This window comes from Armigeres subalbatus, unplaced genomic scaffold (assembly GCF_024139115.2).
Source record: "Armigeres subalbatus isolate Guangzhou_Male unplaced genomic scaffold, GZ_Asu_2 Contig949, whole genome shotgun sequence".
In the NCBI taxonomy this organism is placed as follows: domain Eukaryota; kingdom Metazoa; phylum Arthropoda; class Insecta; order Diptera; family Culicidae; genus Armigeres; species Armigeres subalbatus.
The window spans coordinates 26,286-53,998 of record NW_026943754.1 but is presented as its reverse complement, the minus strand read 5'-3'; the positions used below and the strand labels follow the sequence as shown (position 1 = coordinate 53,998).

The 27,713-nt window shown below is 41.1% G+C and overlaps 3 protein-coding genes across 4 annotated transcripts; all 3 read right to left on the bottom strand.

The window, feature by feature from the left end:
* Positions 1–4: 4 nt before the first annotated feature.
* On the bottom strand, positions 5–2,947 carry LOC134204913 (ribosome quality control complex subunit NEMF homolog; the record flags this gene model as incomplete). The annotated part of the gene is given in 7 exon segments (XM_062679720.1): positions 5–1,512; positions 1,515–1,539; positions 1,593–1,991; positions 1,993–2,072; positions 2,075–2,541; positions 2,669–2,741; positions 2,810–2,947. Coding segments are annotated over 6 exon segments (2,538 nt in total), but the record flags the coding sequence as incomplete, so codon positions are not given.
* Positions 2,948–9,128: 6,181 nt separating this feature from the next.
* LOC134204912 (uncharacterized) lies at positions 9,129–9,953 on the bottom strand. Its single transcript, XM_062679719.1, has one exon. It carries the CDS (start codon positions 9,951–9,953, stop codon positions 9,129–9,131), a length of 825 nt encoding a protein of 274 aa, XP_062535703.1.
* Positions 9,954–25,928: 15,975 nt separating this feature from the next.
* On the bottom strand, positions 25,929–27,008 carry LOC134204910 (molybdopterin synthase catalytic subunit 1). 2 transcript variants are annotated; one of them, XM_062679717.1, is made up of 3 exons: positions 26,867–27,008; positions 26,500–26,769; positions 25,929–26,437 (listed from the first exon to the last, which is right to left on the bottom strand). In XM_062679717.1, the coding sequence occupies exons 2-3, from the start codon at positions 26,626–26,628 to the stop codon at positions 26,108–26,110; spliced, it is 459 nt and encodes a 152-aa protein (XP_062535701.1). In that variant the 5' UTR covers positions 26,629–26,769; positions 26,867–27,008; the 3' UTR covers positions 25,929–26,107. The 2 variants fall into 2 exon arrangements, with proteins under 2 accessions (XP_062535701.1, XP_062535702.1); XM_062679718.1 differs by lacking the exon at positions 26,867–27,008 and adding an exon at positions 26,837–26,851.
* Between the last annotated feature and the right edge of the window lie 705 nt (positions 27,009–27,713).

Here is a 27,713-nt window from a genome sequence, read left to right as displayed (position 1 = left end):
GCTTCAGTTGACCTTGCTTCTGGGATTCTTCCTTCCTATTTTTGGCAGCCGCTTCCTCTCGAGCCCTTTCTTTATCCTTGGCTTTTTGCTTACTCTTTTGAATTTGCTTTTTACGTGGTGGGGCTGGAGTTATAATAAACGGCTTATTATCACCTAAAAAGATAACATTCTCCGGATCCGGCTCGGAAGTAAGACGTTGGAGAACAGGATCAGCTTGAACAGATACTTTTCCCGTATCGTGCTCGACTTTCACATGTGTATCAGGGAATTTTAGACCGTCACTATCGTCTGTATCAGAATCCGAATCCACTGGATGATCCGCAGTGTCTGCTTCCTCCTTCAACGAAAGAGATTCCACTTCATTTTCAATAGCTTCATTGGGCTCATGTGTTCCAGCAACATCTTTCTCATCATGGTCGGAATCCCCTTCTTCGAGTTGAATTTCTTGATCAGGAGCTTCGGATATTTCGGATCGGTCGTCCTTGCTTATCACAGACTCTTCATCAAACGTTCGAACCTTTCTTTCACCTTTATGTCGTTCCACAGAGCTGTCCTCTAGTTTAAACATGAAACTTAAACCGAGAACTAAATGACAGGGTGGCAAAAAGTTCTTTTTTCCTCGAATCATGAAGCTTCCAGTGGTCAAATATTCTCCAGTTGGTGCAGTTTTACTAACCTGCTCACTTTTGACCCAATAGGCGCTGGTTACGACTTTGGCATCCCATGCAACGCTGTAGGAGATGGCCATGGTTCCTGCCTCGAGCAGAGTTTTTGGTGGAATGTCTTCTCCGGAGGGATTCTTTATAATGACACTTGAGGCGCCCTGAATCTCAGCGTGTACGTAAATATCTGTTGGTCGCATGTAACGTTTGACTATCAATTCATTCTGTTGCTGGTCTCTGCCACCAATGATCAAATAATTTTCAGAACTAATGAACCAGTAGAACTTCTCAAACCAATAGACTTTGCGGACTTTCGAAATCGTTGTTTGTGTCCTTACGTCTTTCAATGTTTGCAATGTCTTTTTTTCGGCATTTTTCAAAGCCTTCGATGACGATTCAATCGTTTTCTGCTCTTTCCGGGCAGCAAATCGACGCTGATCGTAATAACGTCGAGCATTGGCAAAAGCCGTCATAGCTAAGTCTACATCTACCACCATTGGTTCCAGCTTATCCTCTCCATCTTCCCGATCGCTTTCCTCCTCATCATCACATTCATCCTCCAGCGCTGCATATGGATCCTTCAACATCAACGAAATGTGATTAATCTCCAGCTTCAGTTGTTTAACGCAGGATGCCACGGGGTCATTATTGGCTTGAGCTGCCTTGACCAAATCCTGGATGTCTGACCACGACATTTGAGCGGCCAACGCACTCTGTACCGCCAAAATCGCACTGTCCACAAGATTCTGATTTCTTGTGATAAGTTCAGCCCTTTTACGATCCTCCAATTGCGTTTTCGTTAGATCTTCTAATCGTTTTGCATGATCTGTACGGACGTTGGACAGCTTTTGAGTGCTTCCCTTTCTTGGGCGAAAGCCTGAAAAAGTTAAGTTGAAGCAATCAAATTAAAATAAAAGAATTTCTACCTACCTTCAAATCAATTTTTTGCCCTTCTAGAGTAGAATAAAACTCATCCACTGCAGCGGTAAAACTATCGAACTCCTTGACTGGTTCACCCTTGTATTGATTATATAGAAAAGGATGATACTCCAAATTGGTGTAATAAAACTCTTCCCCCTCTTTATCCTTCACAGGTTTCAGATCCTTCTTCTGAACAATGAATCCCTTGGACGGCTCCTTCATAGCCTTCCGTAGCATAGTCTCTGCGTCATTAATCGCACACATCAGCGATGTCATATCTTCTTCAACGTTGAAAACTTTCGAAAACTCTTTCGCGATAGCTTTTTGTTTTTTCTTATTCTTTTTCGGCAACTCCGAGTTGGCTTCGGGATTCTCGCCTCCAATTCGGCATCCAAACAATCCGTACTTTATGAAGTGCTACATGATCAATTACCGATGCACCGTACTCTAAAATGGGATTCAATGTCGTTCTCAACGCATCACCGGGACGGCATTCACGACCGCCTCTTTGACCTTTTCCATTGGGGGAGGGCCTTTATCCTCCTTGGCTCGATCAGTTGGATATTTTTCTCTAACGGCAAAACGTACTTCCTCTCCCTCAACATGTGGACGCAGAATATTTAGAATTTTTAAGTCGCAATCGGTCAACAGAATGTTTCCTCTGTCATAAAGCTCGAGAATCACGTGATAAGCGGCTTCGCCCGTTCCGAACTGGAAATCTACAATACGGTCCACCCCCAGCTGCTTCATGTTTTCCAGTCGTTTGTTTTTCAAGTGCTTTCTTAGCTTCATCGTAAAGCCGGATGGGGCTACATTCTTAGGCCATTCGAAAGCGGTCGTGTGGAACCGATTGCCCGATTCTAAAAGCAGAACCACCTTCTCCTCGTTCCTCGCCAACCGAATCAAATACGTTTTGTTGTCGATGTCGTAGATTTGATTCACTCGCATCCCAACGAGCCTGATCATTTAAAGGAAGTACATTTCAGTTTCGAACAATAATTTTATACAATAAGACGAAAAATATCCAATTGTTGAATACACATTTTCAGGTTTTCCCCGTAGTAGCACACCCTGCGAAGACTTACCTTTGAAGTTCCGTCACCGAGCAAACCACATCGTAGGTGTTGAATCTGGTTTTCGTCATGTTGACTTGTAGACCTGAAAAATAGGAAAATTGAATGCTCTGCTGAATAATGTACAACTCAAGCTAAAAATCTAAATGCTACCTATCAACTAACTGAACGATTTTCTGCGAAATTTAGGATACAGTTTCATTCGCGATTTCGTGAAATCACGTAAAAATTCTTTTTTTGACAAAATAATAGAGATGAGTGACGTTTAGCGCTCGCACACTAATGTGCAATTCGTCATGTGTAAAAACATGTTTGTTTTCCTTCTGCTCATAACCTCAAAAATGATCGAGTCATCACAATGATTTCAAAAGAGTCAAAAAATATATGGAAATATACTCATTTTTACCCAATCTTTGCTGAGTTGCACCATCTAGGAGTGTTTGTTTTCCTTTTATCGCCACTCACACATTCGGACGTGAGAATCTCAATGACACGCGCTCTGTTTTGATTACGAGATTACGAGGGGCGCATCGAAGTGTTTTTCTTTGCTTGCAGTTTGGCAGCAGGGATGCCAAGTGACATTTTCAAATGCGTCTTTTACCTCTTTTATTCATTATCGGTCGCGAGCATTTTAATCACCCGCGCAGCGCTTTCATTTTAGTTCCGTCACTCGTTTCCGTATCGGTCACTATTTTCGGCTCTCAATATGGTTGCTGTATTCCGTACCGGTGACGTTTCGTTTTTTAACAGTTCATTGAATAGCAGCGCTTTTATCGCGCTACCAAATTTGGTCACCTGTCAGTCGCGCTACTGTTATAGCAGCGCATTTAGTAGCGTCCGGTAAAGTGTCAAGTAATGATACTGCGCTGCCAAACGGCTTAAACTCACCACCGGTAATCTTGCTCTAAATACCCTAAAAAGATATTTTAGTTAGAGGTGTGCGCCGCCGCGCCACGCCGCCGCCGCCGACAGTTTTTGGCACGCCGCCGCCGCCGACATTTTTGCATCGGCGCGCCGCCGTTTCAAATTTGTCACGCCGCTGATCTATAGTTTTCCACGCCGATTCAAATTTTCAGTGGAAACTCCAAAGCTTCAGAGCAATTTCCGTATAATTTCCTAATAGATCTCTACAACATCATGTTGAGACTCCAGAGAATTTTTCGTGAAGATACCAATTATTTCCATGAAAATCCCATACAATATCTTGTTGAAATTTTGAAAAGCTCTCCGTAAAAACTAGGCGTACGAAGGAGTTCCCGTTGAATTTCAAAAAAATCTAATTGAAATTTAATTTTTGAACAGAAAAGAGTCGTTCGTCAGAAAGCTACAAGGCTGAAAGTTGTTAGGTTGAATATGTTGTTTAACCGAAAAGACTATTTGGTAGAAGCTTTTCCGAGCAAATCGATAACTTTTTTTAATCATCGATTATGTTTACTTAATTTGATATCTTTATGGTCGTTTTAACGGTTCAAAAAACAAAACGTAATAGCAGAAATATCTTACTGTGGCATTCAATCATAAACTATTCCTGCTGTCGATGAGGGCAAATCGAAAACTAATTTTGATATTGGTTTCCGATGACAAAATAAGTACACAGTTTGATTTCATATCATTAAAATTAGTAATGTACAGCAAAATGAGATTAAAATATGTAATCAATCATGATGATTTATACATGTTTGAAAATAAATTATGACTCAATTTGATGTCAAAATCACAATATGTTTTCTATATGATTTTATTATGTTTTCAGACTTCGCTAGGATATCTAGCCTAAAGTTATTTGGCTGAGAATGTCATTTGGTCGAACAGTTCCTTTGGCTGAAAAAATCGTGAATATGTCCTTCGGCTGAAATAGTCGTTTGATCGAAAAGGACATTCGGTCGAAAGTGTCGTTCGGGTGAATTGGCCATTTTGGATATTTTCAAGACAATAACGGGAGAATCTTTTGAATTTCGCCTCAAAATTTTAATGATAGATCTCCAGTTTTTCCAGAATATTTATTTGAAAATTATTCTCAGAATTTCCACGGAAACTGCTTTCAAGTATCGAGAACTCTTTGGAATTACCAGGAGGAGCTCTTTGGATTTACCAAGGAAAGTTATTTGGGATTTACATGACAATCTCTTCAGAGTTTTCACGGGAAGTTATTCCAAATTTCTATAGGAAAATATTCGGAATATCCACGGAATGTTCCTATTGAGTTTCTGGTGAGTATTTTTTGAAATTCACATAGAAAATTGTGACTGGTAAAAGAGATGCTTTACGTTGACTTCCCCAATCTAGATTATTTAAGACGGTTATTTTTTTTATTAGAGTGTTTTTTTCGCAGGGAGAAGTTCATCACTAAACGGCTAGTTTGACATAACCAACTTTAAAACATCGAAAAACTGCTCGGAATTTTTGGATTTCTTCAGAAAATTCTTTCTATTTTCGATTATAAATTCTTGGTAAGTTCCATTGACCGAAAGCGACAGACGGCCGAACTGGCAATTTGGCCGAAAAAGTCGTTTGCCCTAACAGGTTGTCCGGCCGAAATGATCGTTGGGCAAAAATGCCATTTTGCAGAAATAGTGTTTTAACAGAATGGGCCATTTGACCGAAACGTCAACGGGTAATACGGCCAAATTTCAATGACTAAACCTCGTACTGAACGGGTAATATGGTCAGAAATGGCCATTTGTTTGACGAAATGGTCTTTTTGTCTATTGACCAATGAACAAAATTCCGTGGTCTCTCTATTTTTAAGTCGATACTGCCCGCATAATAAAAAACAACATGTTATATGGTCAGAATCATTATTACGATGTAAGATATATCTTCACAGTTTACGTTGCGGTTATCGAATACTTTTCGATCGATTCAACCATAACTGCTCGACATCATCGCTAAATGTCAACATATAACATGTTGTCTCAAAAATGTTCTTTATTTCCTGCATTATATGTCAACATTTTATCATACTGTTGAGCGAAAATTTTGCACGCGAAAACAGACGATTTTTTATGGTGACATAACTTAACAACACATTCAACATATTGTTATTTGTCAAATAACCGTACCACAAACTGTTAAAACTTTATATGAGATTCTTCATTTACAGTTGTCAACAGTAAAGGATACTGTTGTCGACCGCACGGGAAAATATCCATGTACAGTTTGTAATTATGCGGGTGGCCTTTAGGCCAAAAGACATCTAACCAGGACCATTTAGCAACATTAAACGTTTCACGGAAACTGTTATCAGGTCAAAACTGGTTTGACCGAAAATGTAACTCAAAAAGTAGAGAAGTTACGAATTTTCGTTCAACGGTCGTTTGACAATTATCCGTAAATATCATTAGGCCAAATGGATATCGTAAATACGTAAATATCATTAGGCCAAATGGATGAATATTTTGGATTAAATTACCCGTTCAGTTATTGACATTTGGCCGTATAACCTGTTGGCCTAAACTATATTTTCGGACAAATATTTCATTCTGCCAAACTACCATTTCGGCCAAACAGCATTTTTGGGCTGATGACCTATTCGGCCTAACGACCTGTTAGGGCAAATGACTATTTGGGCCAAATTACCAGTTCGGCCGTCTGTCGTTTGCGGCCAATGGGATTTTCAAGAATTTCTTATGGACAATACGCACGAGTCGTTCGATAACTGCAACATGTTTTCGTTTCAGGTAGCGAATGGCGTTCGATAACTGCGACGCATTCTAGACGGTAAACAATTGTCAGACGACGTCAGAATAGAAGTGCACCTGATTTTTCAGCGTTATGTAGCTATCATCGACTTTGATATCATTTTGAAGCTCAGCTGTCCGATAACTGCAAAACTGATGTAACTATCGAAATACTGTTGAAAGCATTACAGTTAAATTCCCAAGTAACCATTAAGCACTGTCATAAGCATAAAATTTACCATATATCGACATTTTAATGCCTATAAGCAGCATATAAGCTATCAAAATGCTTCTATACTCTATAAAATTTAAAACCATTAAGCTTTAAAACTAACCGTATATGAGCATATATTACAGTTTTGTAGAGCTATCGAACCTTATGTGATTGACGTTTCCTCAACCAAAAATAAAAAAAGATAAATATTAAAAAGACTCAGAATGGATGGTGCTGATATTTGGCAAAAATTCCTAAGAAGCGGAAGATACAGACGAAACTTAGTGGAATATGATAATTATCATCCAAATAATGACTGTGTGCCATCGACTAGTAACAGTTTTGAAAGTGATACTTTGATACATATGCGAAAACCCAATTTAGAAATGTCCGACAACCCCGGAGATCACTGGAATGAAGCTGAACCGACAGATAATAACGATACAAATTCCGACACTGATGCAGATGCCTTTGAAGAATCTTCCTATTACAGTCCGGCAGAAGCATCTGATTCAGAGGAGGACGATTCTCAGAGCTTAGCGTCATTTTTACAAACTTGGAGTCTTAACCACAAAATACCACATAATGCGTTAAAACCTCTGCTAAACCGCCTTAGCAAAATGGATCGCACTCTTCCTACAGACCCAAGAAGACTACTTGGAACCCCTCGTAAACTACCAGATTTGATAAACATCTCAGGTGGTCAGTACTGGCATCAGGGGCTAGGTAAATTATTTCTTCACGATGCTTGAGACTTCCTAAATAATTTTCCTAAATATTTTATAGATATCAGTCTCCGCCGAGTGTTTTTAGATTTTACACACCCACAATGTATTTCAATCAATATAAATATTGATGATCTTCCACTCTACAAAAATGTAACCGTGTGGCCTATTTTGTTTAACATATTCGAATTGTCACACACACTGCCAATGATTATTGGTATTTTTCATGGAAAATGCAAACCTAAATTTGTCGAAGAATTTTTGAAACCTTTCGTGGACGAAGCTGGACCCGAGGCTGGACCTATTTTGAAATCTGGAATATGTATCAATAATAATTTGCTATCGGTCAAGATACGAGCATTTATTTGTGACTCGCCAGCAAGGGCATTTATAAAAGGTATTGATAAATTTCAATAATCTATACGTAAATTTACTTATTTTTTTTTACGTACTGGATCTGTGAACTTCAACTCGTTTCACGGGTGCTTAAAGTGCACCACCGTTGGCAAACATTCCAAAGAGTTGCGCGTGAACGTGTTTCCAGTAGGTGATGCTCCAAAACGAACCGATGAAGGATATCGTAACCGGTCCTATGGCGATCACCATCAAATATATAAAATCCGAGAAAGTGGAAAACTAAAAAAGATTTTTGTTGAGTCTCCTTTGCTCCGTCTACCTATTGACATGATTGAGGATATAATAGTATCTGACTCGTTGCATTTACTACATTTAGGTATAACTAAAAAAATGCTAACTATTTATAGAGACGGACAAGCGTACCACGCAAAGTGGTCAAACCCGACTGTTGAAAACATCAATAAGATCCTAAACAATATCAGATTGCCTTGTGAAGTTCATAGAAAAGTTCGTGGATTGCATTTTCTGTGTCATTGGAAGGCATCAGAATGTGCATCATTTTTAAACTACATTGGAATTGCGCTTCTGAAACATTTTGTTGATAACGAACAGTACGAAAATTTCATTAATTTGTTCTACGCCGTTACGATTTGCTCAAGTGGTCATTACAAAAAATATCTACCTGTTGCTCAAAACCTTCTAGACTTATTTATTGAAAAATATAGCAAATATTTCCATAATATTTCAAGTAACACACATAATCTTACTCATATTGTTGCAGAAGTTGACAGATTTGGTCCATTATCAACAATTACCTCTTATCCTTTCGAAAATTTCTTGTATGAAATCAAAAAAATGGTCCGTTCTGGTCGATTACCACTAAATCAAATAATTAACAGGATTTCTGAGAAAAACCAGTACCATCAGTGTGATAGTCAATTGGATCAATCATATCCCATTATGAAACAATCTGTAAAACACAATGACAGAAATTTCACGTGTTGCATATTGCAAGAAGGTTTCACATTGACAAACAGATTCGAAGACAAATGGTTCTTATCGCTCGAAAAAAAGATTGTTGCTATGAGTTTTGTTAATGAAAGAGGGGTTGTTGGTTCAGAACTTAAACGATTTGAATCTCATGTACAAAAACCATTTTCTTCAGATGTCTTCTACGTCTACAGAACAACTTCAGATAATGATTTCAAAGAACGTATAGTTTATCCATTTCACCTAATCTTTTGTAAACTAGTCGCCGTACAAATCAACGAAGAAACAGTATTCATACCACTACAACATACATTACCTGTTGATAATTCCATATAGAATCGGAACTGCTGTACTATATACGTAGAAATAAACAGATTTTGTAAAAAAACAAATTCGGTTTTATTTAGAAAAACATTTCATTAAAACTTAAAAAAAAACAACTTCTCGTCAAAAGCTCAAGACTAATTCAACACTTAAAAAATTATACTGCATTCAGATTACATAGCTTAAACACATTCCTCATCCGTCTCCAAAAACTCGATCTGCCATGATGTACTACCGGTTGCTTCATCTGGCGGGTTTTTATCGTCCATTACCTCAATGCTCTCGGTCTTGATGTCTCTGCTAGAGTGCCCCTCTTCATCATCAGGTTTCTCCGTTCGTTTTGTCAATCGCTTCCGCTTCCGCGAAACGGGTTCTCTGGTGCCGGCTACTTCTTCGAATCTCTGCTTAGAATTTTTCAAACACCGGTGTAAGAAGTTTTTACAATCGGTTAAAGTGTAGTTGGGGTCCGAATGTAACACTGTTTGATGAAACAGGTTGATCATTCTTTCATATTTCATGAAAGGGATTTTTCCGTTGTTTGGTGCACCTTCAGAAGTGCGACTGATTCCTGTCCATGAGCATTTCATCAAAAAATCGCGAGAGAAGAAATGGTCCACGATTTGAAGGCTTACTGTAGCTCCTTGGCTGGTAAAGCGGTGACGACCATGGATTTTCCCTATTGATGCCACTGTTGTTTTCACAAAATCGTCATCACGACATCTGTCCTCCAGAGCTTCAAGATCTGCCAAACTTTTAATAGGCTGCAATCGGATTTTTGCAAGCTTTACTTCGGATGTTGAATTTGATTTTTGTTGTTCGCATTGCATGGCAGCCATAGCATCCAGCTTTGTGTTAACGTGCGATAATAATACCAAGCATTTGTTAACTTTGGTAGTCAAGTTGTCGTTTTCCTTCGCAGACTCATCCGGCTCCGTTTGCGAAGACGCATTCATAGTTTCCGGATGACTGAATCCATCGATGGGTCTTCTTTGTTGTATAGCATGCATTATTTCTGCAACTGCAACGGTTTTCGGGATCGTTTTATTCGACATGGCTTCCTGGGGTGAAACATATTTCAAATTGAAATCAATAATCAAGAAGTTTGTTGATTAAAAGTAACTTACTTAGTAGTCAGCACTTCAGTTTAAATACAAGTTTAAATACCGCTATCAGTAACCTTTAGTCGCAGCGGGAAGATGGAGCTGTTGGATAAGGCACCGGAAAACTAAAATCAACGAAGACATACACACGAAGTTCGAGTCTGGACTGCTTTGCAAAAAAAACAACTTGATAGAATAGGTGTACAGTAAACAAACTGGAGATTACCGAATGGGGGAAAGAAACGAAGCATAGAAAAATAGCTTTTTTTGGCATTTGATAAAAGAAAAAGACAAAACAAAAAAATCCTATTTCGTCGGTTTGATTTTTTCACTAGCGGGTATTACCCACTGTCAAACATGATTTGTATTCATACATTGGCGTGGTTGAAGAAGTGGGGGCAGGCAGTACATCGGTTGAATATTTCGCCAAAAGTGGCTTTTAAGCAGCACTTGGCAACAATATAGTACCTTCAGGCATTGTTAACATTTTTTTTATGCAACTATAGAACCAAATTAATGCCGTCTGTTATGGCTTAGTGGTTACTTGGGTTATTTTCACCTATATATTGGGTATATTTTCCCTATCCAGCTTTCCACGCTCGGTAATGGCGGCTTGTCGCTGTGTAAAAATCAATCGGTCACTGCACTATTTGACACTAGCTGGAGGAAAGCTCACTGCACTGAACCAATACATCAGCCTCATAGCGTCTGACAGTTGATTCGCCCCAGCCCTTTAACGAACATCATACGTTTTCTGGATGATAAGCATTCGATCGCTCCCGATGCCTGATGACAAGCACCATATGCGAATCATCCAAAAACCGAATGCTAGCCAAAACAAAAATCGAATAGTCATTGAATCGTTTTTGAATGAAGCTCATACCTTATACAGATGCGGTCTTTATTGTTTCTGCATGAAATTCAAGTGGTAAATATTCTGAAGATTATAATAAATTTTTCGTTTTTGAAATAGAAAGAAACATGCTTTATTGATTCATTTTTATTTTAAACATTTTGAACCATTTTAGTTTACATAGTATAGGCAAAACATTCAATGCAACACTCGGGAAAAAGAATGGAGGTCGTGCTACAATGGTAAGTGCAGTGGGGCGTGTATTTTCTGGCAACATGCGCCGCTGCGTTCACCATTATAGCCCGGCTTTAACACAGTAGAGAATGCAGTATCCCTTAAAATTACGGGAAATTTAAATGTCACATCCAGTGGGAGCATCGATGGTGGCCAAAGAACATATTTAGCATGCGATATGGGGAGCGAATCTCCCGTCTTATTATTTGAAAATGTTGTCCGGAACTGTCGGTGGCATAACGAAAGATTTTTAACCTAGAAAAAGTAAAGCGTAAGAAATCTTTAAATTAATTATTTGTCACAAGCTTACCAAATTTGTAAAGTCTAATAACTGGTTTTCAACGGGCAAAAAGTTATTTTTCCAAACATAATTTTCCTACCGAACTCAACGATCTACAAAATACTAATGGCGGTTTCGCCAATGCCGACGCGACCAACGCATGAAATTTGCATTATATTTCATTCTGATAGCGAATGAACTTCATGCTAGGGCAGATTCAAAACAATCATCATCCGATTACCGAATGATTCTTGGTTGGTGCAGACAATATCTTCGCATGGAATGACAAAACATACAATGAACATCAAAAGCATTGTACGCTGTTCGGATGATTTTCATTCGATTTCAAGTGGGTGTGTCAGATGTAACAGGGGAACATATGGTAAAGGGAGGGATCATATTTCAGAAACGCGGAATGCTAATTCAGTCGTTCCAAGGAGGATACTTTGGTTCAGTGTGGCGTTCCTGGATGAGGGGAAGGGAAAAAAGGCCTTTTCGCCAGTGAGTTTTCCTCCAGCTAGTGTCAAAAAGTACAGTGACCGATTGATATTTACACACCGAAAAGCCGCCATTACCGAGCGTGGAAAGCTGGATATACACACCTGTGTAGCCCCAAATGGCCGGAGCGAATAATTGTTATGACAGCAGCTCTCCGTGGGTGCGTGTACACGCCACGGAGGTCTGACGAGAAGAGGGCGAGTCATGGCTTGCTGCGCACTGATCGACCCGCTCAAGTGTTAATGTACAATCACACGCGGATGGTGATATACTCAAACCCCACATTTCCCTTCTTCTCTCATTAAAAAAGGCAAAAAAATTCTCTTGCATAGAACGTAATGATTTTTTTAAAGTTATTTACGCGAGACGAAGATGAACATATTGCTTTTGAGAAACCGATGATTTCCTTGGAAAACTGAACTCTAAAATAAACTTGTATGATCATCGTGGTTTTCAATCGCAGAACAATGAAATGCAAGTGAATAGGTTGTGTCATTAAAATGTTAAACTAAATTGGTAATTGATCTCAAAAAAACATTTTATATTATAGCAATAATCTAAATATCTTATACCGTCCATTAAATTCAACTATCAGCTTCATATATAGTAATACCAGCAAGCTGACCTTCAACATATCGATGTTGAACTTGCTAACAACCGCTTAGAACATGTGTTCCCAAACTGTGGGCCGCGACTCCCAGGGAGGTCGTGGGCTGATCAATGATGGGTTGCGAAAGACGAATCTTGAATCATTATTTTGTCCCTATTTTGTCCCACAAATCTATCACAGCCATTAGATCTGGATCTATGTAGTGAATGAAGAACAATAAATTTTGAGATTTTATCAAATACAATGAAATCCAAACAATTCAAATCCAATCCAAATTCAATCCAATTCCAATAAAAATCCAAGCCACATTCAATCCAATAATTCCAATCAACATCAAATCCTAATCCAATCTTAATCCGTTCCAAATCCAAATCCAATCAAATGCAATTCTAATCCAAATCTAAATCAAATCCAATTAAAATCTAGTTCAAATCCAATCCATATCCAATTCAAATCCATTCCAATCAAATACAAATCCAATTAAAATCTAATCCAAATCCTATCCAAATCCAATCCAATCCAAATCTATTATTCCACATTCAATCCTAATCCGTTCCACATCCATTCCAAATCACTGCAATCAAAATCTAATCCAAATCCGATCCAAATCCAATCTAAATCCGTTCCAAATCCAAATCCAATCAAATGCAATTATAATCCAAATCTAAATCAAATCCAATCCAAATCTAACCAAAATCTAATCCAGATCCAATCCATATCTAATTCAAATCCATTCCAATCAAATCCAACCAAAATCTAATCCAAATCCATTCGAGTTCCAAATCATTGCCAATCCATTCAAAGTAATATAATGATGGGATATGAAGCAATTCATAATGGTTTGTACAATCTAACGCGAATTTATTTTTATCCAAATTCTAAAAGCCAATATTGGAGGGTCATAAAGCAATATGTGATTCTGCTGGGTGGGTCGCATGTACAAGTAGTTTGGGAACATCTGGCCTAGGATATGATATTTATCTAAAATTTCGCAGAGATATCATACTTAAATGGGATAGCATAAGTTTATTCCTAAATTTTAGACGTATGTTAACCAGTACTATTAGCCAATAACTCCAAACTTATCAGCAAATTCCAAAATAACTTCAAGATAATATATCAAGCCTTCCAAACAACTTTGTAGCATATGATAGAACTCCATATCTCTCAGATTTCGATAGAACTAGCTTAACTGGTAGTCTCATGTACACTAAAGATAAGTTATACATTTCAAACTAAATTTATTTTAACCAAAATAAATGTTTCCTTGGGATTTTCTAGATTGTCAAAAAAATTTCGGCAGTCTCCCAGACACGCCATGTGGTATTTCAAACCACAAACCAGCGGTCTCCCATGCTTTGTGATTTTCCAAACCACAATCCATTTTCCAGCGGTCTTCCAGACACGCTTTGTGATTTTCCAAACCACAATCCTTTTTCCAGCGGTCTTCCAGACGCGCTTTGTGATTTTCCAAATCACAATCCGTTTTCCAGCGGTCTTCCAGACGCGCTTTGTGATTTTCCCAACCACAATCCATTTTCCAGCGGTCTTCCAGACGCGCTTTGTGATTTTCCAAACCACAATCCATTTCCAGCGGTCTTCCAGACACGCTTTGTGATTTTTCAAACCACAATCCATTTTCCAGCGGTCTTCCAGACGCGCTTTGTGATTTTCCAAACCATAATCCATTTCCAGCGGTCTTCCAGACGCGCTTTGTGGTTTTCCAAACCACAATCCATTTTCCAGCGGTCTTCCAGACACGCTTTGTGATTTTACAAACCACAATCCATTTTCCAGCGGTCTTCCAGACACGCTTTGTGATTTTCCAAACCACAATCCAATTTCCAGCGGTCTTCCAGACACGCTTTGTGATTTTCCAAACCACAATCCATTTTCCAGCGGTCTTCCAGACGCGCTTTGTGATTTTCCAAACCACAATCCATTTTCCAGCGGTCTTCCAGACGCGCTTTGTGATTTTCCAAACCACAATCCATTTCCAGCGGTCTTCCAGACGCGCTTTGTGGTTTTCCAAACCACAATCCATTTTCCAGCGGTCTTCCAGACGCGCTTTGTGATTTTCCAAACCACAATCCATTTTGCAGCGTTCTTCCAGACGCGCTTTGTAGTAATACAAACCCATTGCCTTGTGTTTTTTAAATCGTCAGATGTTTTAACACATTAGCACATTACCAATTGAATTCAACTCACCTTTTGAAATCAGCATCAGGATCCAACAAATAACCTGGCAGGATCGCCAAAATGTGTAGCCCAAATGGCCGGAGCGAATTGTTATGACAGCAGCTCTCCGTGGGTGCGTGTACACGCCACGGAGGTCTGACGAGAAGAGGGCGAGTCATGGCTTGCTGCGCACTGATCGACCCGCTCAAGTGTTAATGTACAATCACACGCTGATGGTAATATACTCAAACCCCACAACACCAATTTTTTTTCGCTGGAAACCAGCAAAATTTTGCTGGATTTTGCCGAGCTGTGAAAGCAGCAATCCTTCAAAATAATTTGCTGTATTTCCTGCAATGCGATTTCATCGGGCTACTGACATCCTATTGTTTAGCCCATCGCCAGATCGTAGCCAGGATGTCCTGGGCTATATTTTTTTTCATACTGCGTTTCAATGATGACAGCGGTCTATGTCTATTGATGATGATGACACTGCGCATGTCACCGGGTCGGATTTCATTACTGAAATGTCACTTCAATCCAGCTTTCCACGCTCGGTAATGGCGGCTTGTCGGTGTATAAAAATCAATCGGTCACTGTACTATTTGACACTAGCTGGAGGAAAGCTCACTGGCGTTCCTGGGTGCGGGGAAGGGAAAAAAGGCCTATTCGCCAGTGAGTTTTCCTCCAGCTAGTGTCAAAAAGTACAGGGACCGATTGATTTTTACATGCCGACAAGCCGCCATTACCGAGCGTGGAAAGCTGGATATGAACCAAAAAGCGCATTAAATTAAGAAGATATCAATTAGGAGAATGAAAACTTCCATTGACATGTATCAGTTAATGCAATCAAGTTAATCAATTAAAGTTCACTTGTCATGAGACGAGTTTGTAAAATCCCATTTAATTCCACCACTTAATTGTACCTTGACAGATGCGTATTTCGACCTCAACAGTAAGGTCGTCTTCAGTGTCTCGTACTTGACACGACTCGAGCACGGCACATGTTTCGAAATGGACAAATTGATATGATATTTAACAAAATATAGTTTTCGTGTACGAAAATCAGGATCGTGCTTCACATTATATTTACGGCGAGCGCAACACCTACACGGACATTTTCAAGTACCCATTAATTGGGTTTCATGCACCCATTATTCGTTTTTGTACTGAAATGTCAAACAATGGGTATTTTTTCTAATACAAATAATGGGTATTTAATCCTCGAAATTAATTAATTGGCTTTTTTCGGTGATAATCAACTACTCAAAGCGAAAGGGAGTAGATGAAAGTAATGAAGATACAGATTCGATTGACACCGCAAGCGAGCGGCAAGTGTCTGTCTTGGTACAGTGATCACCACGTCACTATCCAAGCCGTTCCTGGGTGGACGTTAGGCAGAATAACAGCGATTTCAACAATGCTTGTTCTCTCATATGGCCCTCTGCTAATCTTCAGTTTCTATTCATTTTACACTTGCCGCTCGCTTGCGGTGTCAATCGAATCTGTATCTTCATTACATTCATCTACTCCCTTTCGCTTTGAGTAGTATAATTATCACCGAAAAAAGCCAATAAATTAATTTCGATAAAGTCACGCGGTGATCAAAGCTTTCCTAATTATGTATTTAATCCTCATGTTGAAGTTCCTCGTTTCCTGATAATAATGGGTAGATTATACGCCTCGTTTTAGTGTCATATGTCAACGCCATTTTTGCTCCATTTGGATGCGTTTAATTGTTTTGACCAACATAATATTAAGTTCTTCGTTGGTGTTTAAATAATACAAGGTAAGTTTATTCGAATTTATTCGCGGGTTTGGATTCTCTGTGCTTTGAATACAAAATTTAACCGAAATGCGCATAGATCCACTGATATTCAATCCACAGACAAACAGACGTAACAGCTTGAACATTTTTCTAAAAAATCCATCGCTCAACTCATCTACCACCATCTTGTGAGCACGTTACACGAAACGATGTTTCGTATGACATCGTCACCAGAAGGCGCTGGAGTGAAATGTCAAACTCGAAGGATTACGACACTAGTGCCTCTAGTTGTGAATTGCGTAATCAATCAAATTCAAATTGATCGTTGAAGTCATGGTCGATGTTATTTTCTCTAGTGTTACGTCTGTTTGTCTGTGTCCAATCGTTTTTCTTTTTCCAGAAACCAATATGAAGCTGCAGGAGATTTCGGATGATGGTGATCCTGTTCCTGTTCAAGTGCAACTGTTGTGCCGTGTCTAGACATCGCCTATGAGCGTCTGCAGGATGAGACACCGTGTAAAAGCTCCATTCTGATGATTCCCCACTTGTTGCTTCGCCAGAGGAATGAATTTCGACGGGCATCGGCAAATTGATCCACCGAAGAAAACTCATGATGTCAGCGATAGTGCAAAATTTGTTTCGTGCAATGTCTCGATCATTATCATGTATTATATGATTGGTTATTAATGGAAATAAATAAATTTTATGTTTAATGTTTCGTTTAAATGTATTCATTCGTTTTCATTGCATTTGATACATAACCTCAAATAAAAATGAAGCATTTTAATGGGACTTTTCTACCCATTTTATTAATAAAAAGTTGGAGTAAAAATTACCCCTTTTCTGAAGTTTCGCGTGCGTACCCATTAATGAGTAAATCGAGTTTACTCATTAAATGAGTTATGCCGCTTTTCTTTAAAATGGGTACGAAAATACCCATTAATGGGTACTTGAAGATGTCCGTGTATATGGGTTTTTGAACCTAACAAGAATTTTGGGAATCTTACGAGATTTCTAGATTTTTGAAAAAGGGCTGAGCGTCGATAAACATCATTTGAAATAAATATTTAAGTCTCCCATTGATATCTGGTAGACCAACAATATACATCAGTTGAATCGAGCAAAAATGGTAAACTTTCTGTCTTATTTGTTGTAAATTAGAAAAGTTTAAAAAAAAAGGTTAGCCCCCCCTAGAATTTTTCATTAGTTACGCCAATGGTCATTGTTTCGTGTAACATGCTCGCAAGATGGTGGTAGAGATGTTGGGCGATTGATTTTTTAGAAAACTGTTCAAGCTGTTCCGTCTGTTTGTCTGTGTAATCACTGTTGCTGGATTTCCAGCAATTACATATGACTTTCGATGATTTTCAGTAAACCATTTTGATGATTGCTGTATTTCAGCAAACAAGTTCATTGCTGGTTTACAACCAGCAAATTGTTTTGCTGGAACGAAAAATGAAATTTTGGTGTGTATGGATTGGCATACACGACACACGGCACAACTGCTTGTAGCAGTTCGATTTGCTCAACCTTATTTCTTTTTTGAAAGCGGCTCGGGCATCTCGGAGCGTCACCTTACGCTCCTTCCTGATTGCTTCGGTACGTGCTCTCTTAACGCGTCTTCTGGCTCTGAGACAAACAGCGCGGAGATTGCTGAGTTGTTCGTTTCACCAATAAGCTGAACGATGCCTGTTTCGTGGTTCCAACTTTCTCGGCATTGAAGCGCCACATGCTCTTACTAATGTATCCGTTAGCTGACCTGCATCCATACCTGGGGCATTATTTTTAGCATGAAGTGCCTTAACTAAGATGATTAATTGAGGGCTTTTAACTTCCACATACGTTCGCAAGCTTGCGGTCTATGTATTGCCGTAGGCCTCCTTTGGCAAACACTATACTGGATCGCCTGAAGGTCGCTATGGGTATAATCTTCACTGACCCTCCAGTCAATATTTCCCATTAGCGACGAATTGCAAAATGTTACGTCAATGATGGATTCTCGGCCATCTTTGCGGAATCTGCTATCGTTGCCTACGTTGCACAACTTAACATCCAGTTTTGCTAGAGCTTCCAGCACACTATAACCTCTTGCGTTGGTTAGTATACTTCCCCATTCCATGGCCCATGCATTAAAATCTCCTGCAATGACCAACGTCCTACGACCGATCAGCTTGTCGGTAAGCACATCTATCATCTGGTCGAATTGCTCTAAAGACTACCTCGGCGGGGCGAACAGATGCATACGAAGACACCGTTGATTCTAGCAATCACTAAACCTTCACATGAACAATCAACAACTTCTTGGATGGGGTATCTGGCCATAACTTGAATCGCAGCCATCCCTTCTTTATCCGCCACTCAGTTGCCGTTATCGGGAGGGACTCGATACGGCTCTGCAATAATTGCAACATCACACTTAGTTTTCGTTGTCGACTGCCAATGATTGAGATTGAGGGTAATCTCCATTAATTATTGTTAATGTCCTGTTAATGTGCTCTTCTTCACCGCATTTTTAGCACAGCGTTGATCGATCCAGACCAGTGCAATTTCGCATTAGGTGACCGAAGCTTGCATTTGAATTATTTCTCCATTTGTTTGGAAACTCGTAGAACGACCCTCAACGAGCATACATACCACCCCACTTTAACCTTAACTATTTACGCCAACTTGTTTCCTGCCGAACGAATTACAAGAATTTCAATATTTTTTCTACTGGGTAACGTAGAGGTAGAGTGTACGAATCGTCGACATGTATTTAATATGCAGAAGCTTGCTTCATAAGAGCTACATGGTCGATTGAAAACTAAGTGCGTACTCTTGCCCCACTCTATACTCTACTCGTATCCCTTACTCGTTTTTCCGAGCGTGTATTTTGGTGACCCTTCGGAGCCACCTGCGTCTCGGCGGCCTCAATAAGCGCCTTCTCAGCAGTTTCAGCTCTCATCCACAGCGCCTTCTGTTCGCGTTGATCCTATTGTGTACGTTGTTTATGGTACTGGGTGCAGAGCCGCATCAGCGTAAATCAGGAATGGTACATCTGAACTTAATACCCACTAGTTACAGTGACAGGTTTCGAGCGTTACCGTAGGCCTGCCAGGTTGTTTACCGGGACGGAGGCTATATTAGCCCGCTCATAACCAGTATGGTTTGTGAAATGCTTGTGGTTTTAGTGGGTCGGAAAAAAGAAACACTAATCACCACACTACCTGAGTTAACCTCCTCAGGTATTTGGTTGCAGATTTCCATTAGGGGCCGTCCACAAAGTACGTCACGCCTCTAGGGGGGAGGGGGGGTTCTGAGCAGCGTGACGATCCATACAAAAATTTTAGGGGTTTGTTACAAAAAACGTGACGAAGGGGCGAGGGGGGGTTGAAAATCGCCATTTTTTGCGTGACGTACTTTATGGATCTTCCCTTATGGTTCCCTTATACTAATGACACACTGGTGGTACAAGTACCATGGTACAAGAATCTTGAAATGAATACCATACCAATTATTGTCTTTATTAAAGATAGTCTTGGGATAATTTTCTTGTTCTCTTGTACCATGGTACAAGTACCACAGGTGTGTCCTTAGTATTATGGAACATGTATAACTCAAATTCAATAATTGTAAGATACAAAGAACGAAGAATTCGTGTACTTGGGCTCACTGGTGACTGCCGAAAATGATACCAGCAGAGAAACATCGTGGCTGTAATCCATACAAATTTGGACTCGCAAGATGCTCCGTTCGAATAGAGTTCGCCGCCGTACCAAACTGACTATCTACAAAATGCTCATTAGAGCAGTAGTCCTCTACGGACACGAGACCTGGACGATGCTCGTGGAGGACCAACTTGGAGTTTTCGAAAGGAAAGTGCTGCGTACCATCTACAGGGTCCATTTGAATAAATAGATAAATTGATGAAAACAAAAATATTTTATTTAAAATTTATTCAATTTCACAAGAAAATATTTCATTTTCATTTATTTAGTTAACATCTAAACAGATAACACTGAACCAACAATTTGACGCCACAATGCACGGTTCGAGGCCGCATCTCTCCATCCTCGGATATGCCCCACGCTCGCCAAGTCGTTCTGCACCTGGTCTGCCCATCTCGCTCGCTGCGCTCCACGCCGTCTCGTACCTGCCGGATCGGAAGCGAACACCATCTTTGCAGGGTTGCTGTCCGGCATTCTTGCAACATGTCCTGCCCATCGTACCCTTCCGGCTTTAGCTACCTTCTGGATAGGGTTAGGGACAAAAGGTCGAAAGACAAAAGGTCGAAAGGACAAAAGGTCGAAAGACAAAACGCCGAAAGACAAAAGGTCGAAGGGACAAATGGTCGAAAAGGACAAAAGGTCGAAAGGGGCAAAAGGTCGAAAGGACAAAACGTCGAACGGGAAAAAAGGTCGAAACGGACAGAATGTCGAACAGGACAAAAGGTCGAAAGAAACTAAAGATCAATAAGATCAAAAGTCGAAATGGACAAGGAACTGAAACGAAGAGAGAGTCAATCTAGCACCAGAGTTATAAAAAACTCTGATCTTTTATTTTTCACAATTTTCAACAAATAAATAAAATTAATTCAGTGAGTACAACACTAATAGATGGATGTTGATTTTTATTAATGTCACTTCGAACTGTCAAAATGGTCCACGCCACACATCAAATACTCCGGCGTATATTACACGCCGGTGTATTTTCAATGCGATGCGCCTGGGTGGCTACAGGTACACTTTTGACAGATTGAAGCGACATTCAGAAAACCTAGATTTTCATCTATTATTTGCACTCATTGAATGAATTTCATTTATTTGCTAAAAATATTTTAAAATAAAAGAGCAACTTTTTTTGCCAATTGTATAGGACAACTCTGTCTCGCGCAATACAAGTTTTATTCGTTTCCTAAATCAACAATCTTTTTATCTCTAACAGAACTATCTAGATATTCATAATATTGTTTCATAGTAATTACTCCTTCTTTGAAAATTGCTCATTCTTCAACTTTGATTGATGTGATGAGTGTGTTATTTCTACTTGAAGTTAAATGCATTTCATAAATTCTTTCGGAATACACCCAACTTGTTATCAACTTGTTCTTGATCTACCTTTTGTCCCTTTCGACCTTTTGTCCTTTTTGGACCTTAGTCATTTTCGACCTTTTGTCCTTTTCGACCTTTTGTGTCTTTCGACCTTTTGTCCTTTCGACCTTTTGTCCCGTTCGACGTTTTGTCTTTTCGACCTTTTGTCCTTTCGACCTTTTGTCTTTTCGACCTTTTGTCTTTCGACCTTTTGTCCTTTCGACCTTTTGTCGTTCGACCTTTTGTCATAGATTCTTCTGGATACTGGGTTCGCCGTAGAGTTGGGCGAGCTCGTGGTTCATTCTTCACCGCCACACACCGTCTTCTTGCACACCGCCAAAGATGGTTCTAAGCACCCGTCTCTCGAATACTCCGAGTGCTTGCAAGTCCTCCTCGAGCATTGTCCATGTTTCATGTCCGTAGAGGACTACCGGTCTTATTAACGTCTTGTACATGACACATTTGGTGAGGTGGCGAATCTTTTTCGACCGCAGTTTCTTCTGGAGCCCGTAGAAGGCCCGACTTCCACAGATGATGCGCCTTCGTATTTCACGACTAACGTTGTTGTCAGCCGTTAGCAAGGATCCGAGGTAGACGAATTCCTCGACCACCTCGAAGGTATCCCCGTCTATCGTAACACTGCTTCCCAGGCGGGCCCTGTCGCGCTCGGTTCCGCCCACAAGCATGTACTTTGTCTTTGACGCATTCACCACCAGTCCAACTTTTGTTGCTTCACGTTTCAGGCGGGTGTACAGTTCTGCCACCTTTGCAAATGTTCGGCCGACAATGTCCATGTCATCCGCGAAGCAAATAAATTGACTGGATCTGTTGAAAATCGTACCCCGGCTGTTACACCCGGCTCTCACCCAGACACCTTCTAGCGCAATGTTTAAAAACAGAAAGTCCATCACCTTGTCTTAGTCCCCGGCGCGATTCGAACGAACTGGAGTGTTCGCCCGAAATCTTCACACAGTTTTGCACACCATCCACCGTTGCTTTGATCAGTCTGGTAAGCTTCCCAGGGAAGCTGTTCTCGTCCATAATTTTCCATAGCTCTACGCGGTCTATACTGTCGTATGCCGCCTTGAAATCAACGAACAGATGGTGCGTTGGGACCTGGTATTCACGACATTTTTGAAGGATTTGCCGTACAGTAAAGATCTGGTCCGTTGTCGAGCGGCCGTCAACGAAGCCGGCTTGATAACTTCCCACGAACTCGTTCACTAATGGTGACAGACGACGGAAGATGATCTGGGATATCACTTTGTAGGCGGCATTAAGGATGGTGATCGCTCGAAAGTTCTCACACTCCAGTTTGTCGCCTTTCTTGTAGATGGGGCATATAACCCCTTCCTTCCACTCCTCCGGTAGCTGTTCGGTTTCCCAGATTCTGACTATCAGTATGTGCAGGTAAGTGGCCAGCTTTTCCGGGCCCATCTTGATGAGCTCAGCTCCGATACCATCCTTACCAGCTGCTTTATTGGTCTTCAGCTGTTGAATGGCATCCTTAACTTCCCTCAAGGTGGGGGCTGGTTGGCTTCCATCGTCCGCTGAACTGACGTAGTCATCTCCTCCGCTGCCTTGACTTTCACTGCCTGTACTCTCAGCGCCATTCAGATGTTCCTCGTAGTGCTGCTTCCACCTTTCGATCACCACACGTTCGTCCGTCAAGATGCTCCCATCCTTATCCCGGCACATTTCGGCTCGCGGCACGAAGCCTTTGCGGGATGCGTTGAGCTTCTGATAGAACTTGCGTGTATCTTGAGAACGGCACAGCTGTTCCATCTCCTCGCACTCCGCTTCTTCCAGGCGGCGTTTCTTCTCCTGAGAAAGGCGGGTCTGCTGTCTCCGCTTCCGTCTATAACGTTCCACGTTCTGCCGGGTACCTTGCTGCAGCGCGACCGCCCGCGCTGCGTCCTTCTCCTCCAGAATCTGTCTGCACTCTTCGTCGAACCAATCGTTCCGTCGACTTCGACCCATATACCCGACGTTGTTCTCCGCTGCGTCGTTAATGGCTGCTTTAACTGTACTCCAGCAGTCCTCAAGAGGGGCCCCATCGAGCTCACCCTCTTCCGGCAACGCTGCCTCGAGATGCTGCGCGTATGCAGTGGCGACATCAGGTTGCTTCAGTCGCTCTAGGTCGTACCGCGGCGGTCGTCGGTACCGAACATTGTTGATGACGGATAGTTTTGGGCGCAGTTTAACCATCACCAGATAGTGGTCCGAGTCGATGTTAGCGCCACGATATGTCCTGACGTCGATAATGTCGGAGAAGTGCCGTCCATCAATCAGAACGTGGTCGATTTGTGATTCTGTCTGCAGTGGTGATCTCCAGGTGTACCGATACGGGAGGCTGTGTTGGAAGTAGGTGCTACGAATGGCCATATTCTTGAAGGCGGCGAAATCAATTAGTCGTAGGCCGTTTTCGTTCGTCAGCCGGTGAGCGCTGAACTTTCCAATAGTCGGTCTAAACTCCTCCTCTTGGCCAACCTGAGCGTTCAAATCTCCTATGATGATTTTGACGTCGTGGCTTGGGCAGCTGACATACTCACGTTCCAGCTGCGCGTAGAATGCGTCCTTATCATCATCAGTGCTTCCGGAGTGTGGGCTATGGACGTTGATTATGCTGAAGTTGAAGAACCGGCCTTTGATCCTCAACCTGCACATTCTTTCATTGATTGGCCACCACCCGATCACGCGCCTTTGCATATCGCCCATCACTATGAAAGCTGTTCCCAGCTCGTGTGTGTTGCCGCAGCTCTGGTAGATGGTATGATTACCTCTAAACGTTCGCACCATTGATCCCTTCCAACAAACCTCCTGCAGCGCTACGATGCCGAATCCATGGTCCTTGAGCACATCGGCGAGTATGCGTGTGCTCCCGATGAAGTTGAGAGATTTGCAGTTCCACGAACCGAGTTTCCAATCGCTTGTCCCTTTTCGTCGCAGTGGTCTTCGCCGATGGTTCCGGTCCGTACTCTCTTGTTGATTGTTCGTTGCTTATGATTTTTTAAAGGCTGGCTTGCAGGGCCTGACACCAAACCCCCTAAATTTCCGGAGGACCATTTCCTCCTTATTTCCGGTGGACCATGGTGCACAGTTTCATAGAGTCCCTCGCTGGCACTCGGACGATGATCAGCCGCCCCTAACATGGAGAACAGACGCTGTTGTGAGCCGATCCTGACATGGAGAACAGACGCTCAATAAGATTTGCACCTCCGGAGAGGAGCAAACCCCCCCCCCCTTCCCTGTCAGCATACGACCATAGTTCCCACCGGGGTTGGTTACCCGATCTTCCCTAAGGTTGCTCGTATCCCGGCCAGCACCGCGGGGAGGTAGGGATAGGAGTTGCTGGGTAAGAGGCTAAGGACCGCGAGATGGGGTCTATTTTATTCCTTCAGGTACGCGAAGTACCAATAGTACGCTTTACCCAGCATTTGCCGTGCCTCACAAGAAAATATATCACTTTTTGAAAGTTCACTGGTCAAATTCATCTTTTTCGTCTTTGAGCTTAACCACTCGTCGCAGACGATCGAGGAATGGATCCCCGCACGTGCTCTTATGTTATTTTACCAGGTGCCACCAGATGTCGCTTCAGGTAATGCACAGAAAACAAAATGTTTCAGAGCAGGCCTCCACCTCCAACATACTCAAGACAGTTAAATTTCATATGGTTCAGGTCCGGCGAACTCGTTGGCCGGTCTAAGCTCGAAATGAACCCTGAAAACCTCTTAATTGTATTTTCTTCACTTTTTGAGTCGTGATAAGGTTCCCCCAAACACACGCGACGTGACAGTCGCGACGCGATTCTATCGCTTGGCGACAGCGATTCTGTCGCCGTTGGTATGGAAGCGTAAATAGAACATTGCCTGCAGCGACCCAACGATAGAATCGCGGCGACTAGTTGTCGCCGTCGCGGCGATGAAATCGCTTAGGTCTGGGGGAGCCTATACTCAATCCCTAGTATCAAAATAACAACGTGCCCAACCAATACATATTTGAACTGCTACATAAACGAGTAAAAATAATTTAGTAAATCTTTTTACTCGTTTATATAGCAGTTCAATTGCCGGACCCTGTATGGCAGGGTGCAGATGGCGGACGGTACGTGGAGGAGGCGAATGAATCACGAGTTGAATCACGATTTACGGACCCCGGAGACTGCGTGGTTGGCGACGTATAGCCATGGACCGAGCTGAATGGAGAAGACTGCACTGGCCACTCCGGCCTTAGTCTGAGAAAATGAATAAACAATAAGATTTAAAGAGTAAAATATAAAAAAAAATAATAATGGGATAATTAATCTCATCTGTGAAAAAGCTTAAGAATAAAACACGCTATCAGATGTTCCAAGCGGCTTTTTTGCTGAACCAATAATCGAAGGCTACAATGTTCCAAATAAAAACATCAATATATATTTATTTGTTTGTTTAACAATATTTGCGTATTGCACCGTATCATTCTGCTGAGTGATGGTCAACTTTTTCCATGCTAAAAATTCCCAATAGACTATTCCGCAATTTTAACTATTCATTCATCTACATATAACCCTGAATGGTTTGTACACAGTGTCAGTGTTTGTTTTTATGACTTGTTGACCAGCTGCATTCTTTGTTCTCCTTCCATTCAGAGCCTTCTCCATCTGCGTACTTTTCCTTTTTCCACACAGGTACACCCGTTTTCAGCTTATCGATGGCGAAGTGAACTGCTTCTAGACTGGACTTGCGATGTGGCGAACTAACGGCTATCACGACTGATGCCTCTTTGACAGGAACCGTTCCCAGGCGATGGTGAATTCCAATATTTCTGATATCAGGCCAATGTTCACGCATTTCCTCGCATATTTGGTTCATTGACTTAATTGCCATTGCATCATACGCTTCATACTCCAATAAAACCACCTTGGAATAAGATATCATTGAATTATTAAACATAATTATACTTGATTCTCTGGACAACATACTTTTTTGCCATCGAAATTGTCCCTGGTTGTTCCAACGAATAATGATATCGCTCCACAGCTCTCATGTGCTACCAGGTCATTGATTTCTCCCACGTCCAGTTTATCGTACGTGAGCTTAAGATAGTTCATCTTAACCAAAGATTTATCCTCCAGCAATGGGTGGAATCACTGCGATTTCGTCACCGTCCGCTACCTTAATTGGTTTAGTCAAATCTTCACAGTACTGTTCGTTGTGTGCAATGATTATACTGTCGCGGATGATAGACAACGCTGGAAAACGTTCACAAATTGCTTCTATAATTACCGATCCACTTTGGTGACCTTCAATGGTAACCACCGGAAAATTAGCAAATGAAGAAGTTCCTACCAATTCGCGTGATTTGGCAAAGAACAGTAAATTCACGTGCACCACTTCCTCCGAGTTTCGACCTTGGCTCATAGTACGTTATTTAAACTGTATGCTGATTTCACTACAAAGTGCATAACACTACCAGTTTCTATTAGCTGCAAAGAGTAATAAGGGATGATAAATATAATGATGAAACCGAGGTTGAAACGATGATTGTGCACAGTTAAAGAAAGATAATATACTGAGTCCGCAAGGTTGCTGATAACAAACTGAGAGATCAAATAACTATCAATTATTATCAGAACGTAGCAACAATATATGTATATAAGTGCGATAAACCTTCTTGCAAGATGTTTCAGAACAGCTGATATCACTGTTCTCATATGATTTCACAATGTGATGTTCCGCTGTTGTAAACATTCCCTACCATGTTCTGTTCTGTGCACGGTTCTGCAGTCTTCTATAAAAATGACAAGGATAATTTTATTATGGCAATTTTATAAAAATGACGGGTTAGTAGTAGAGCTTCTGTACAAGTTCTATGTGCGTAATAAATTTATTTTGATTTGAGAAAACCTATACTGGCCATACTTCAATACAACATATTTAATCATAAATCTACGGACGATATATCAATTTCTTCGTAACTTCTTTTCGTGACGTTGTTTGTAAATACGGCTTATGGCGAACGTCAGTTTGGGTCTCCTTGACAGGTCTTACGTCGTCGTGTACGGAGTACAGGCAGTGCTCAACATCTGTATACCAGCTTTGAAATATGTCCGGTTCTCTCCCTCTCCTGATGTTCACTCTGTCTCAATACACGGAACAGCAAGTTCATTTATTTCGATTTTATTTTATTACATTC